Source organism: Panthera uncia, chromosome A2 (genome assembly GCF_023721935.1).
Source record: "Panthera uncia isolate 11264 chromosome A2, Puncia_PCG_1.0, whole genome shotgun sequence".
NCBI classification, from domain to species: Eukaryota; Metazoa; Chordata; class Mammalia; order Carnivora; family Felidae; genus Panthera; species Panthera uncia.
This window is the reverse complement of record NC_064816.1, coordinates 71,577,149-71,594,067: the sequence shown is the minus strand read 5'-3', so window position 1 is coordinate 71,594,067 and position 16,919 is coordinate 71,577,149. Positions and strand designations below refer to the sequence as shown.

At 43.4% G+C, this 16,919-nt stretch overlaps 1 protein-coding gene across 2 annotated transcripts in view; it reads right to left on the bottom strand.

Annotated features, from left to right (window-relative positions):
- Positions 1–16,346, bottom strand: part of VPS41 (VPS41 subunit of HOPS complex) — a 186,362-nt gene extending 170,016 nt beyond the window's left edge. For both annotated transcript variants that reach the window (XM_049642757.1, XM_049642758.1), the window contains exons 1-2: positions 16,296–16,346; positions 6,470–6,508 (exon numbers count right to left, since the gene is read on the bottom strand). In XM_049642757.1, coding sequence (XP_049498714.1) covers positions 6,470–6,508; positions 16,296–16,316 — 60 coding nt within the window. In that variant the 5' untranslated portion in view covers positions 16,317–16,346. The remainder of the gene's footprint in view (positions 1–6,469; positions 6,509–16,295) is intronic.
- Between the last annotated feature and the right edge of the window lie 573 nt (positions 16,347–16,919).

The window sequence follows — 16,919 nt, the reverse complement described above, 5'->3', positions numbered from 1 at the left end:
CAGGTGAGCCTGGCCAGTTACCTAAACACTGTAAGTCTGTCTCTTCATCTGTAAAATAGAAGCAATAATCAGGGCCAAATCTTGGACTTGTTACTGTACCTAAAGAGCTCACCAAAGTGCCAAGAGCTGTTTCTTACACTAAATGAGTCTGGTTTTGTAATAATCTTCATTATCAAAGTAGAGCGTGAACACTGCTCATTCCAATACACCATCTCTGCTCCAAGGAGAGCTCAGAACTTTCTTCTATAAGCAGTAACTTGTGAGATTTTAAGAACAAAATCCCAGATACTAGTTTGCTCATTTATTTTTCTTTAAAAGCATATTTAATATGAAAGCATATTATTTGTTTCAGCTCGAACAAAACCATTATAAGAAGAATCAGGAATGGATTAGAAGGCACCACTTTAGAAGAAAAAAACCTGAATATAGAGATATCAATTTCAGGGGTTTTTTGTTGTTGTTTTGTTTTTTGTTTGTTTTTTAGAGAGAGAGAGAGAGAGAGAGTATGAGAGAGAGTGTATGTAGGGGAGAGGGGCAGAGGGAGGGGGAGAGAATCTTAAGCAGGATCCATGCTCAACACAGAGCTCAACATGGGGCTTGATCCCACGATCCAGGGATCATGACCTGAGCCAAATCAAGAGTCGAAGGCTTAACTGACCGAGCCACCCAGGCGCCCAAACTCCAGGTTTAAAATGTCTTTTTCAAAACTTTAACTACTAGTGGAGTTTATGCAGTTTCCTACAACACAGCTGAACTGGATGCTTTGGAATCTTCTTGACTCTCCACCCAGACCGTCGGCCACATACTATCCCACACTTCCCTTTGAGTGAACTGGAGAAACATTTCCTCTTTGTCTTCTGCTACTGCCCAGCTCAGATCGCTACACCCCTACTTCTCTCTTTTGGGGCCTGCACTAGAACTTCTGATCATGGGTCGCTCCTTCCAGTTTATCTATCACCGGCCCCTATCTCCACCCTTAACAATCAAGGCTTTAGCTGGCTCCCCAGTGTCCACGGGATCAAGTCCAAACTGTCTGGTCTGACATGTTAGTAGCTTCACAACCTCACCCTAGTTTCCTCATCCAGCCTCATTTCCCCAACTTCCTCCAAATTCTAGCCACAGGGAGTGCCTCACGGTTGGCTGAACACACATGCACTTTCATGACTCGGTTTCTTCCTGAAGACTTGCCCAGCCTTTCTGCCTAGATTCGTCTTCCATATTTAATTCTTGGAGACCCCAAATGAAGCCGTTCCCGACCAATCATCCACTCCTCTGTGCTCCCGTAGCACTCTGCCACGACCTATGCCACAGCAATCATCCCTAAGTACTCACAAGATCTTGGAGCTTCAAAATGGGAATGAAGTTCTTTTGAACACAGACTTCTTTGTTATGTTTTTCAAGAGTAAAGCACCATTTAAGAAATAGTCTGGCTTATGATATGAAGGTGGGATAAACAGCAGACTATATATTAGAAACAAAAAATACTAGACATGAGGACCACTTCGGTTATCCCACAAAATTTGCCACAAGTCATTTAGTATTAAGATGAATGCAAGACCCTTAACTGTGTTACCTATTAAGTAACATACTAGGGGCACCTGGGTGGCTCAGTCAGCTAAACATCTGACTCTTGATTTCAGCTCAGGTCATAATCCCAGGGTCGTGGGATCGAATCCCGGGTCTGACAGTGCAGACCCTGCTTGGGATTCTCTCTCTCCCTCTTTCTGCCCTTCCCCCTGCTCACATACTTTCTCTCTCAAAATAAATAAACAAACATTAAAAAAATAACATACTCCCTTGGTTGAAATATGGTTTTGAATTTCCACTTTAACTGCAAAGTACAATTTAAAATTCTTACAAGTTTTATATGGTGACATATACACCTTATACTACACCCAGCAATTTCATTTTATGTGGTTGCAGGTTCGAAGAACAATGAAAAAAGCACAGACAGTTTTGGGTTGTTTGGTTTGTTGTTGTTGTTTTAGAGAGAGAGCACGAGCGATCAGGGGAGAGGGGCAGAGGGAGAGAGAGAGAATCTCAAGCGGGTTCCACACTGCAGGACATGGGGCTCGATCTCACAATCCTGCGATCATGACTTAAGCTGAAATCAAGAGTTGGCCGCTCAACCGACTGAGCCACTCAGGTGCCCCAACCTGAGTGCACCTGGGCACTCAGTTCGTTTTCCTTTTTTGAACACACAAAATGAGAATTTGGAAGAAAACATAAGGGAAAAGCTTTGTAACACCAGATTTGTCGATGATGTCTCGGATACGACACCAAAAGGCAGGGAAAAAAGCAAAAATAGATAAAGTGGACTACATCAAAATTTTAGAACTTCTATGCATCAAACAACATGCTCCATGGCGAAAAGGCAACCCATGGAAAGGGAGAAATTATTTAAATATTGTAAATTGTATAACTGAATAGGGATATATATATATATAGATAAATATATACTTTATACATTACATTATGTATATTCTTTATATAGATACAGTTAAATCACAACTCTACAGATCTATAGCTGTACGTCAATCCATCTACCCATATATCCTACTCACAGGTTGTTGACTTATAGATAAAGACAACAGGTTTATCTATCTATCTCCGATAAGGATCTATCCATATCTATCTCTATCTGACAAGGATTAACATCCAGCATATACAAAGAACTCCTCAACAACAAAAACCCAAGGAACTTGATTAAAAAATGGGGAAAGGACTGGAATAGACATTTCTTCAAAGAAAATATACAAATGGCCAACAAGCTTGTAAAGAGGTGCTCAGCACCACTGAATCATCAAGGAAATGCAAATGAAAACCACAATATCACTTCACACCTGTCAGGATGGCTGCTATAAAAACAAACAAACAGAAAAACAGAAAAAACAAGGGTTGGCAGGGATGCGAAGAAACCAGAACCCTTGTGCCCTACCGCTAGAAACATTAAATGGTGCAGCCTCTATGGAAAATAGTAGAGTGGTTCCTCAAAAAAAATTAAAAATAGAATTACCACATGATCCAGCAATTCCACTTTTGCGTACATACCCCAAAGAAATAAAAGCAGTTGCCTCAAAGAGATAGTTTTACACTCATGTTCATTGTCACGTTGTTCACAAAAACAAAAGGGTAAAAGCAACCCAAGTGCCCATCAGAGATGACTAGGTAAAATGTGGTTTGTATATGCCATGGAATATTATTCAGCCTTAAAAAAGAAGGAGGGGCGCAATCCGTTAAGCATCTGACTTCAGCTCAGGTCATGATCTCGCCGTTCGTGGGTTGGAGCCCTGCAACAGGCTCTGTGATGACACAGAGCCTGGAACGTGCTTTGGATTCTGTCTCCCTCTCTCTCTGTCCCTCCCCTGCTCGCACTTTGTCTCTCTCAAAAATAAATTAAAATTAAGAGAAAAAAAAAAGGGGGAATTGACACAGGTAATACAACAGATGCACCTTCAGGACGTGATGCTAAATGAAATAAGCCAGTCACAAAAAGACAAATACTTGTACGGCATGAATCCACTCACATGAAGCACCTAGAGTGGTCAGACTCCTAAACACACAAAGTAGAGTGGTGGCTGCCAGGGGCTGCAGGGTGGAAGAATGGGGAGCTGTAATCCAAGGGGCACAGAATTTCAGTTGTGCAAGATGAACAGGTTCCGGAGGTAGGTTCGCTCAACAGCGTGACTGCACTAAACAATACTAAACTGTACGCTTAAAAATGGTTAAGACGGCAAATTCTACGTTATGTGTAGTTTACCACAATTAAAAATGTTTTAATTAAAAATAAATTTAAAAATGTTTTAAGTAACAACTTTAGAATAACCTAACACTAGGGTCTTCCCAATATAAAAGCTGTCTATAAGAAATGCAGCATTTCATAAGGAAACAGATAAATTGTTACAATTCCATGGCTGAAAACGCTAAATACTGTTGCTTGCAGAAATGGAAAAATACTGGGGCGCCTGGGTGGCTCAGTCGGTTAAGTGTCCGTATTCGGACATGTCGTATTCAGGTCATGATCTCATGGTTCGTGCGTTCGAGTCCCACGTCGGGCTCTGAACTGACAGCTCGGAGCCTGGAGCCTGCTTCGGATGCTGTGTCTCCCTCTCCCCTCCCTCTCCCCTCCCCTGCTCACACTCTGTCTCTGTCTCTCTCTCTCTCTGTCTCTCTCTCTCAAAAATAAAAAAAAAAAAAACATTAAAAATTTAAAAAAAAGAAAAAAGAAAAGAAATGGAAAAACACCTGAGCACTTGAATAAAGAAAAGGCAGAAGAATAAGGAGGAAAGGCCTGCCCTGTGCAAGTTGAATTAACCATTATAAAACCTAGTGGGAAGAAGAGAAAAGGAAAAATAAAGATTCTTCGGCAACTGAGCAGTGTCTCACAATCTCAATCCTGTAACCGGAAAGTGATTCAAATGGACAAACCCAAGACAAAATGCTCCAAAGGCTGGATTATAAACCAACTCGCTACACCGAAAAGCCCAGACTTGTCCACCACCAGCCTGACTACCTCGCTGGCCCATGGACCCATTAGAAGCCACAGTATCGGGGAGAACACCTGCTTTCCCAGGGTCTCGGGGAGCCTCTCCAAGCCCTCAAGTGGAAGCCCCAGGCTGTAGAATGGGCACCAGCACTACCTTTAAAACACAAGCTGAGAATCACTAGCCTACGTGGACTGCTTGCTTCCCAGGTGCTAGCACCATACAAGATGCTGTGCAAAGAGCAATCTTACCTGATCGTCACGGCAGCCACACAGTCAGCAACGACCCCATTTTCCGTAAGAGGAAACTGAGGAACAGAGGAGCTGGGTGCTACCTCCAAGGCCACACAGCAGGTACAAAGTACAGCTGAGATATGAACCTGAGGCCGGACTCCAGTTTCCTCAGTCCCCACCTATCAGAGCTAGACAGCAAAATGCTGGGGGCTGGAGTTTGAATCCACTTCTCCCGTGAACCTGCTATACGACATTACGACAGGTTACCTGCAGGGTCTCGGTTTGTTCAACTTTAAAAGAACAACCTTGGGGCGCCTGGGTGGTTCAGTCGGTTAAGCGGCCGACTTTGGCTCCAGTTATGATCTCAGGGTCCGTGAGTTCGAGCCCCATGTCGGGCTCTGTGCTGACAGCTCAGAGCCTGGAGCCTGCTTCAGATTCTGTGTCTCCCTCTCTCTCTGTCTCTGCCCCTCCCAGACTCACAATCTTGTCTCTGTCTGTCTGTCTGTCTCTCAAAAACAAATGAATACACACAAAAAAATTAACAAGTGTTATGCCATATCTATAAGCAAACTCTGCAGTGCCTTATCAGGAGCCCCAAAGAGATTATCACAGGTCTTTAGTAGTAAAGGTATTAGGAACCATGCCTGCAGCACCGAACTACAAACACATAATAGCATAACATATAAGATGTTCTCCAGATGAATATGTTTAAGCCCACCTTTTCCTTGAAAAAGGAAACAAATTCCATATAATAACTATATGCAGTATCAACCTGAATTTATACATTATACTGGCTATAGTCACATTGGTGTGAATTTCCAGCAGGTTATCACACATATTTTTTTCAATCCTCTGAGCTAAATGAAATAGTATAAAGAAACAATATAAGTATTATTATCAATAAGTCCATCCATAAAATTGGTAGGTTCATTAGTTTCTGTTATGCTTAAACCTATTTCCTATGCATAGTCTTGAAAAGAAATTTGTTTTAAAAAGCCCACCTTATATATTACTTTATTCTCCTTAAAATACAAACTTTAACAAAACTTGGCTTCTTAACAGTTTTTAAGGAAGTGACTTTCCTCCTTTTTATTTTATGAACTAAACTCTAATTTTGGTGATTGATAAATTACACCAGTGAGCATGCCATACTCGTTAAAAGAATGAAGAAAAAAATAAGTATGGTAGAACCTATAGCGGTTGTTTTAAATTCAGATTTTTAAAGAGGCCAAGATTAGTTTGTAAAACTTTGTATCAAATTTCCCACTGCCAAGGCACTTTGGGTTAAAGTACTATTCAAGATCAGGAGAAAGTGTTTTGTTCCTTCTCCTGCTTATTTAAGCCGATCCATTTAATATTTCTGAAGACTGGGGGGCACCTGGGTGGCTCAGTCAGTTAAGCGTCTGACTTCGGCTCAGGTCATAATCTCACAGTCTGTGAGTTCAAGCCCTGCATCGGGCTCTGTGCTGACAGCTCAGAGCCTGGAGCCTGCTTGGGATTCTGTGTCTCCCTCTCTCTCTGCCCCTCCCCAGTCACGCTGTCTCTCTATCTCTGTCTCTCTCTCTCTCTCTCTCTCTCAAAAATCAGTAAGCCTTAAAAAAATTTTTTAATATATTTCTGAAGACAACTGGCATGTTGTTCCCCAAGGTTCAATCACGTACTGCCCTTTGCACCCCAGTCCCCACGAGGCAAAACAAGCACGGGATCATGTGGCGACAAGAAATCCTCAGGCTCCTGAACCACCCACCTTACCTCAGACTCATCTGTAGATTCTTCGAGAGACTCAGTTTCCTGCAAAGCACAGAGGGGGAGAATGGTCAGAAGAGGTGACAAAAGAATAAAATATAACATATTTTTGAGGGAAAACGGTCACCACTTCCCCACCACCAACACCCACCTGCCCTGCTGGGAGGTAATTTGCAACCACAGTTGAAAGGACTCCACATGGTGTGACCCTCCTAGGCCTCCCTCCACTTCCCGTGTGTGGCAGGACTGAGACGGTCACTCTGGGGCCACTCAGACCCACTGCTCCTGCTGACCTCCCTTGGGTGGTCAGCAGGCTGACGAATGACCGCGGGAACTGTCATGGGAAGACACAGAAGGCTCTTTCCTTCGCTAAAAATGGAAACGGGTCCAGCAAAGCAGGCTTACTGATCACGGAAGGGAAGAGGAAGCTGCCGTCTCAAATTATCCGTGAGCCAATTTTTATACTGAAAAGCCCTTGTGCTATTAATTACTATGCTATTAATCTGGTTGAGTCAAAATGATGGTCTTGCTTAAACAGCTTTTTACAAAAGAATTCCCCTAGAGTGGTACCTATCAGCCGTTGTGCAAACAAGCCATATAATTTACATCCACTCTTTAAACCATTAGCCAGAAGACGAATTCTGCCATTTAACACAGTTTCCCTCTTGCTAGAGCATGAATCTTGCTGTTCTGGAGAAAACAAAGCAAAAAGGGAAAAATTGACTCGATCCTGCTAATCTCTCACCTGTCCACTGAAAGAGAGAATCTGCTGATGCCACGCATCCTCAAAGAGGTCAGCAAAATGAAGATTTACTTAACGTACTTATAGATATCAATAGCAATAAAAGGTTACAACTAATATGCTGACACTGAATGTAAGCATTTTGCAACAATCCATGAGCTATACAAGAACGAAAAAAAATGGGGCAAGGACATCTTGGAAAGTACTAATATTTTTCAAGGAAAAAAATAAACATTTTAACAAAAGTTAGATGCTTCTATTACTCAGTTCTGGTTGCAAAGCAGGCTAAACACAAATCTGGTGTTTGCACACATTTTAATTTCATTCATAGGAAATTCCTAAGAACCTTGCAGGTGACAGGCTGCCTCTGCAACAGCCTTGTGGACAATACGGTACTTGCTCTGAGAGGCCATCTGTGAAACAGGGACGAATGTGACTTGTGATTAAGAATTTTATTGTAGTTGTGCCATTAACTACGATGAACATGAGAATCTCCTCCACACCCCGACGCGGTAAGGTTCTTCTAAGTACTAGAAAATGCTTATTAATTTGGAGCTACGATCTCGCCATAGGAACTTTTTGTTCTTGGCACCAAAAAGACACATAAAACAATCCAATTCTTCTACTACTTGACAGTTCTCCAGAGAGTTAATGACACGTATCATGCCTGCCCTTCTAAATTGTTTTTCCTCTGTGCTAACCATCCCCAGATCCTGGTTCTCATCCACTTACCACCGTGATCCTTCTCTTCTGGACACACTCCATTTATTATTAACAGTCACTATTCTGACATCTTTACTGAACATCTATTATATATATCCCACAATGCTAAATGCTTTGTACCCAGCATCTTAGAATTTCCTAATGACCCCTGAGGTAAGAACACTGAGGCTTAGAGGCTGAACTTAATGACTTCTGACACCCTTTCCGGCCCTGACTGTCCCTGAATAGTAAGTTACTAACATTCGAGAAACAAGGCTTGAAGACCATGCCAATGACCTGCCCCTAGATTTCTATCCCCAGCTCAAGAACTTTAAAGGAACACTGGATTACTCTTTTCAGAAAGGTGCCATTAAACCTAAGGAAGGTTTTTTGGGTTTTTTGTTTTTTTTTTTTTTGAGATACATTCATATAGACACATAGGGTAAAAGGACAAATGTTCCATTTACGTTCTTCGTTAAAACCAAAGCGTTAAGTCTCCACCCACCAATTTCAACCAAAAGCTCAACATCAAATTATATTCTTTTTAAGTCTCCACCCACCGACTTCAACCAAAAACTCAAAATCAAATTATATTCTTTTCTTTTACATTTTTTTTAACCTTTATTTATTTTTGAGAGACAGAGTGTGAGCAGGGGAGGGGCAGAGAGGGAGAGAGAGAGAGAAAGAAAGACAGAATCTGAAGCAGGCTCCAGGCTCAGAGCTGTCAACACAGAGCCCGATGTGGGGCTCAAACCCACGATGAGATCATGACCTGAGCCGAAGTCGGAGGCGCAACCGAATGAGCCACCCAGGTGCCCCAAAATCAAATTATATGCTTGACTCTGCACCAAAAACCATGCAGTGCCAGGCTGTGATACCACGAGGCATGAGACTCTCAGAAACCCGAGCCTGCAGAAGAAAACCGGTCTCTCACAGAAGCTTCCTGTGGCTGTTGGTACCAGTGAGAACATTTACTCCAGGACATTCTCAAACTTACCCCTGCTCCAGCATGAACCCCCCAAACTGAGCTTCGGCCTCAAGAAAAATTAACACTTTTGCCCGCAATCCTACCAAAGCCATGCAAGAGTGACTTCAGGAATGAGCCTGGTCTACTACCTCCTTGCTTCATCCACTCAAAAAGCCCCGCTGCTTAATGCCCTGGGGACTGAGGGGCAAATCGGAAGACATGAAATGAAAAGTCCCAGAGAGGGCTCCAAAAGCCAGGCTGAACAGTGGGAAAGGTTACGGTTTAGAAAGGGGCAGTGGTTTAGAAAGGGGCAGTGGTTTTCAACCGTTTTTTAGCTTCATACTCTGTATCTTTCCAAGAACTTCAAACAAATCATGAAAATACAAGTTACAAAACTGTGCTGTTTTCTAAGTGAAATAAACCAGATACATACTGCAGGGTTCCAAGTACATGAGGCAGAAAGTAGAACAGAGCTTGGCAGGGGCTGGGGGGAGGATGGGGTGGGGGGCATAGGATAGGGTTTAACAGGTCCAGATGAGAAGTTCTGGAGATGGACGGTGGGGACAGCTGCACTGACAATGCCAATGCACTTAAAAACGGTTAAAGTGGTGGGGCGCCTGGGTGGCTCAGTCGCTTGGGCGTCCAACTCTTGATTTCAGCTCAGGTCATGATCTCACGATTCGTGAGTTCAAGCCCCGCGTCGGGCTCCAGCTGGTGGTGCGGAGCCTGCTTGGGATTCTCTCTCTCCCTCTCTCTGCCCCTCCCTCTCTCACACAGTCTCTGTCTCTCTCAAAATAAATACAATAAAACTTAAAAAAAAAAATGGTTAAAGTGGTAAATACTACACATATTTTACCACAATAATAAAATGGTGCTGTTCTGGTTGAAGCAAAAATGATGAGCTAGAAGGCACAGAGAGACAAGTATATAGCCAGATAAAATCTGGGCAACAGTGGAATGCTACCTTACCTTTCTGTTGCAAACCAATCCCCTAGACTCAAGCATATATCCAAACCTAATGATCTTGGTGCTTGACATGTGACCTCTTGAATCTATACACACTATTTGTTGGGGAAGGGTGCAGAATTTGGGGGAGAAATGGAGGCTGGAGCCTGAGGAAGGCCAGCTCCCTTGTCTGCAGGATGAAGAAACAGAGCAGAGACCAGTCTCTGGGCAATCAGCCTGGCCTGGGGATAGAGCTGAAACACTCAACGCTACACGGCCACCTTCTCTCCTTGCCAACAAACTGGGACACAGCTGAGCTTAATGGAAGACAGGGTGTGAGAGATCCCAACATGTGACACAGGCAGAGGCAAGAGGATATATTTTGTGTGATATGTACCTGCTATCCCGGTATCATCGAGCCCTCAATTTCTATGTAATTAATTTTTGTTTATTGTTATTTTTGAGGCAGAGACAGAGCATGAGTGGGGGAGGGGCAGAGAGGGAGACACAGAATCCAAAGCAGGCTCCAGACTCTGAGCTGTTGACACAGAGCCCAATGCAGGGCTCAAACCCATAAACTGTGAGATCATGACCTGAGCCGAAGTTGGACACTTAATGGACTGAGCCACCTAGGCGCCCTGAGGCCTCAATTTCTAAAAGCTCAAAGGAGCTGTGGCCAGTTCGGGGCACTCAGGCAGTAGGCTGGTTGAGTAGGAAAGATGAAAGAGTACATGGGGGGCTGACAAGAGTGGGCAGACTCAGGGTACCCCGCTTAACCCCCCACGGCTCAGCTCCAGCATTCATCATATTCTGCAAATGAAGGAAAATCTGGACATCTGCCCAGTGTGGAAAAAGGGACCAGCCAGGCCACCCAGTGACCCAGCCCCAAATCTGACTTCGCATCACAATCGCATAAGGTCAGTTTGGGGAATTGGGTAGGACCCACGCAAACATGCCATCTTCACAGATGTGGATTTGTTGAGTTGAAATAAGAGCCTAGAATCACAAGCATCTGGGAACAAGAACATCGAGGAGGACCAGGTCCCCGGCAGAAACAAAGGCAACCGTGACTGAACAGCTAAGAATGGGGAATGCATGAAACGCAGAGCCCCAGATTGGATGAGTGCTCCCTCCCAAGGTGGTAACGTGGGTACTGGGGCGACTGCTAGTAATCAGATAGTGATGCCGGACTCCAGCCAATCAGCCCAGACAAAGATGAGCAGAAAAACTTATAAGGCAATAACCACATCTAGCTAATTTGTGACTACACTTTAGTTACACAGGAAAGAGTGGATCCTCTAAAAATTTCCCAGACTCTGTGCTTTTAGCAACTGCTTGTTTGGGGCTTTATTTTTCCTTTAGTTATCAGTCAAATTGCTTTCAAAAGATCTTTATCAAACTGTAAAAAAAGAGAATAGTATATAACTGAGCAAAGCCCAAGTCTAGATAATAAACTCTAGCCCCACATATAAGGCACTTTGACCTGGCCACTTTAACATAATCTCATTTCAGACTCACAAGATTTCTAGAGCGTAAATGCCTCTGTCCACAGGCAAGTATTGGTTGATGTGATTTTTATTTTACACATGGGGCACACTCACATGGGTGTGTACGTGCTCATGAACTGTCATCTGATAATCAGTAAATGCTCTACAGAAAGGATAAAATTTCCCCAAATTCTGGGCTCCTGTGGCTCAGTCGGCTGAGCATCCAACTCTTGGTTTTGGCTCGGGTCATGGTCTCAAACCCCCCATTTGGGCCCTGCACTGAGCTTGGAGCTTACTGAAGGATTCTCTCTCTCTTCCTCTGACCCTCTCCTGCCCTCACACTCTCTTAAAAAAAAAAAAAAAAAAAAAAAAATCCTCAATTCTAAAACGCACAGGGAAAATTCAAAAAAGAAACTCTCCTCTCCTGTCAAGGAATAGATGGTCAAATATTTTAATAGACCAGGTTCCCTGATGGTTGGTAGGAAAGATGAAAGGGTACCCGGGGAGCTGGCAGAGTAAGGAATTTAGGAAATGTCATCTACAATACATTTGAATGAATAACTCTTGAAAGTTTCAAGTGAAGCTAACATAACACAAATTCTACTGCATCTCACTTACAATTTGACATCTTCAATTCAGAAGGCCATTCATTCTCCTCCCGAATAAATTCATTTAAACATTTTACTAAGCACCTAGTACCTGTAAAGCACTAGCCCTGTGAGAGATGCACGCATGAGTGAGCTCTGTCCTCGTTCCTGAGGACTCAGCAGTCTGTAGTAGACATAAGACAAATATACAAACAACCAGACTCCAAGCAGAATGTTATTCATAAGAGAGGTCTCAACAAATACTGTTGGGCATCCATGATCATGAAGGTCAACTGTAAATCATTTTGGAACTAAGTAAAACTGCTGGTTAGAAAATTCCCAGGCAGAATACAGGGTGTGAGTCCTTTCTCCAAACCATACACATGTGGTTATTTCTGTGAACTCCCTTCCCTGTACTCAGCATAAAGACCTCCCAGTGCCTTAAAAAAATGTTCAATCATGTCCAAAAAAGTGATTTCGTAGCTTGAGAGCCCATGAACGATTTTACATTATGTTAATTCAATACAGATCTTATTACTTTGGTTCTTTCTAAAATTAAAGGGTAAAAAAAAAAAAAAAGCAATCATCAAAGAATACAAGGCTCAGAAAAGTTAAGAGGAGAGGGGCGCCTGGGTGGCTCGGTCAGTTGAGTGTCTGATTCTTGATTTCGGCATAGGTCACCACGATCATGAGATCGAGGCCTACACTGGGCTCTGTGCTGAGCATGGAACCTACTTGAGATTCTCTCTCGCTCTCTCTCCCTCTCTCTCCCTCTCTCTCTCCCCCCCCCCCGACTCTTCCCCTGCTCACTCTTTTTCTAAAATTAAAAAATAATAAATAAAAATTAAAAACAAAGAAAAGTTAAGAGAAGAGATTTATTTTTGGCTTGCTCATCATGGAGGCGGTCTGCATTTCCAGTGCATGATGCCAAGAAAAAAGCTTCCTCTGCCCTAACCTGTCATCACAGCTCATTTTAATACCCATCTCAGGTCTGAAAGTTTTTTAGGGGGAAAAATTAGGTCAAGACTTTCTAAGAGGTTTGGGGCGCTTAGGTGGCTCAGTCGGTTGAGCGACCGACTCTTGATCTCGTCTCAGGTCGTGATCTCACAGTTTGTGGGTTTGAGTCCCGCATCGGGCTCTGCCCTGACAGTGGGGAGCCTGCTTGGAGTTCTCTCTCTCTTTCTCTATGCCCCTACCCGACTCATGCTCTCTCTCTCTCTCTCTCTAAAAATAAATAATTAAAAAAAAAGATTTTCTAAAAGGTTCAAGGGGGCCGAACAGAACAATTAACAAATTTATTTAACTCCGCTTTTACGCACTTTTAGCTTTCAAAACTCTGTAGACACAAGGCCAGATTTCAACAGCTCCCTACCGCACAAATCAACCAGGGTGAGAAAAATCTAACCATTTTTAATCTAAAAGAACTGATAACATAAGTACGATTATTTACCAGCTTTAAAAAAACAGAACGACAATTTGTGAATGTCTGCTTCTTTCTGCCATTGACAATGGACCACTGGTCTTTTTGAGAATGACCCTGTTGGGGAGATGAATGCCTGCTTTAACTATATTCAGGCTGTTGAAGTGTCAAAGGTGAAATTATGACTTGAAGGAAATTTATTAAGGTGATAAGGTTCATTCTACTTCATAAAGTAAAAAAAAAAAAAAATTAGAATTAGGTTCTCAAGTATTTTTTAAGAGGTGGGGTGTTCTAGTGGGAAAAAAACATGAGCTCTGGAAAACACATTTCTATTTGGAAATAGAAGATTGGAAATTTATTACACACATTAGCCTGAGTAAATTACTTATGTTGTCTGAATTTCCAGTTGCGTATGTGTAAAATTCAATCATTTAACACATATTGTGGCACTACTCTAGGTGTCAGGCAAACAGCAGTGAACAAATTCTTTCCGTCGTGAAGCTTATGTTCAAATGGGGAGAATATACAGAAATGAACACAGAAACACACAGGACAAATAAGTAGAAACTTTAAAACACACTATGTCAGATGGTAATGAGCACTAAGGAGAAAAATAATGCAAGGAAGAGGTCTCAAAGAACAATCAAAGGTCTCACTCAAAAAGATAACACGTGGACAAAGACGTGAAGGAACCCCGGAAGAAAGCCCTGGATACATGAGGTCAATAAAGGGTGTAGCATGAGCAAAGGCCCTGAGGTAGAAACGGGCCAGCCTGTTGAAGGAACAGTAAGAAAGCCAGGTATAGCTGATGCAGAGTGACAAAAGGGGAGAAGAGGAGAAGAGTAGAAAATGAAGTCAGAGAAAAGGAATAAGGAACAATTGGGCAAGGTCCTGTAGGGCAACTAGGGTATTATAAAGGAGTCTGACATTCCCTCAGAGTGTGATGGGAAGCCACTGGCAGGCCTGGAACATAGGAGGTGCTGGTCCTGACTTATATATCAGAACAAACATTCACCACACAGAATTACTTTGTGAGGACCAAATGTGATGTGAAGGCTTTACACTGAAAAGTACCATCAAAATTCAAAGCATACTTACTATATCACTAACTTTCTATGTGTGTTTTTATATCAGACAGCTTTGCCAAACTTCTGCACAAAACAGCAGTAAATACTGAGAGCAACTCTCTCCATCTCTACTACCCTGTATCTAAGGTCTTGGCTTTTGGTTTTATTTATTTTTGAGAGAGAAAGAGCGTACGCAGGGAAGAGGCAGAAAGAGAAGGGGACAGAGGATCCAAAGCGGGCTCTGCACTGACAGCAACAAGCCCAGTGTGGGGCTCGAACTCACAAACCGTGAGGTCATGACCTGATCTGAGTTCGGACACTCAACGGAACGAGCCACGCAGGCACCCCGTTTTGGTTTGAAATCAAACAACAAATAAGCTTTTATTTCCACCAGAAAGACCAACAGTGTGAAAACCAATCTCACCACTATCATCAAACCCAGCAATGACTCACGAAGCTGCATGTGCTTAACAAGCATTTTTCCTTTGAAGTGACTGAATCAAAAAAAGGAGGCTTCGGTGGCTGGTAGCAACACTCCTATTACCACAACGACCACCCAAACCAAATTTCTACTTTATTTCTTAATTACTGATGTATATCAAACGTACTTAGGGCAACTCTGCATTACATAAATGAAGTATGTTACAAGTGGTATTCTTAATACCACTGATAATAAATTATCAAGTAGCTAAACTTCTTTCATTATGGTACAGTTCATCATACACCACTTTTTAGAGACAATTATGGAAACTGATGGCCTTGTTAATTTGTAAGGAAAAACTGTGCCAACCTGAAATGACCCTGTAGATGGACAATTAGTTCTGGCCTTTGCACTTTTCTGTCTTCTTGATAGTACTGTGTCATTTCAACTAAGCTTTGATTACCACTATCACGTGTATGAAAATAACTCTTTTGCCTTCACTATCTACTACTCTAAACTCCAACCCCACATAGCCATGTGTGGGCTGGCACTGCCATCTGATGTTCTGTCAGCAACAAAGAATCTCATGTAACTTTTACTGAGCCCTACTTTTACTAAGCACTTTAACTGGTGTGCTAACTTATTCTACCCTCTAACTTATTTACTCTCCAAGAATGTTACTCTTATATCTCCATCTTATATTTAAAGTTAAGTAACTAGCCCAAAGTCACATATTAAGAAAGAGAACCAAAGGCGCCCGGGGGGCTCAGTCGGTTGGGTGTCCGACTTTGGCTCAGGTCATGATCTCACCGTCTGTGGGTTCAAGCCCCACGACGGGCTCTGTGCTGAGAGTTCAGAGCCTGGAGCCTGCTTGGGATTCTGTGTCTCCCTTTCTCTCTGCCCTCCCCCGCTCGTGCTCTGTCTCTCTGTCTCTCTCTCTCTCTCTCTCTCTCTCTCAAAAAAATAAAATAATTTTAAAAAAAGAAAGAAAAGAAAAAAGAGAACCAGCACTGGAGCCTAGGCATTTTTGCTCCAGGACAAATGCACTTAACCACTGCTGCACGTCACAGCTGACTTAGCTTTGCACCTAAAAACAATAGGTACGAAACAAAATTCATCATCTACTCTCTCCTGGCCCTCCTGCAAACCAACTGTCACTGTCTTCACTTCGACGCTTCCCAAGGGCAGTCAGTTCCTGGGACAACCAGGCTGCCTTCCAGCCAAAATTTCACTGAAGACAGGTCACAGGGGCAGCGACAAAGCAAGGCCGCCCCTCCAACGCCGGGGGTGTGTCGGAGAGCTTTCCCCGGGTGCCCTCCAACAGCAGCCATCCCACCCTCTCCTCTGCTCCCCGAAATGGCCTTTCGCCCCTCGCGCGTCCCGCGGTGGGCCTGCCTCGCCCTCTGGCAGCTCCGCACTTCCACACACTCGGCTCCGAGCCCGGATCACCTCACCTCGCCTCTCCCTCCCCGGCCTAACAGTTGCAGCATTTACCTGCCCCTCTGCTTCCGCCATGATGCAGCCGGAGAGTCACATGACAGACCCGGAAATGAGAGAAACCGAGACTCTGGAAACAGGGGCTGCTGGGAAATGTAGTTTTAGCAGCCTCTGAACCGGGGCGTCATTTGGTACATCTCTGCTTCTGACTTTCCCAGCTCAATGGAGATGGCCTCTGGAGAATCTGAACAAAACCGTTGTTGATTTCATGATTTATTTTTTGTTGTTCTTACTGGTTCCATGATTATGACATTATTTACTAATATTCGCTATGTATGAAGCCCTGGGGTTATAGTTTTGCAAACATTTTCTCATTTAATACCCCCAGCAATCCCTAGTGTTACCCCTATTTATAGAGGAGAACACCATGGCTCAGAGGTCACACACCTGTAAGAGGCAGAACTAGGATTAGAATGTGGCCATCTCTGGGGCACCTGGGTGCTTCAGTCGGTTAAGCATCAGACTTTGGATCAGGTCATGATCTCACAGTTCCTGAGTTCCAGCCCCACATAGGCTCTCTGCTGACAGCCTAGATCTGATCTGGAGCCTGCTTCTGATTATCTCTCGCTCTCTCTCTGCCCCTCCCCCACTCTTCTCTGTCTCTCTCTCTCTGTCTCTCTC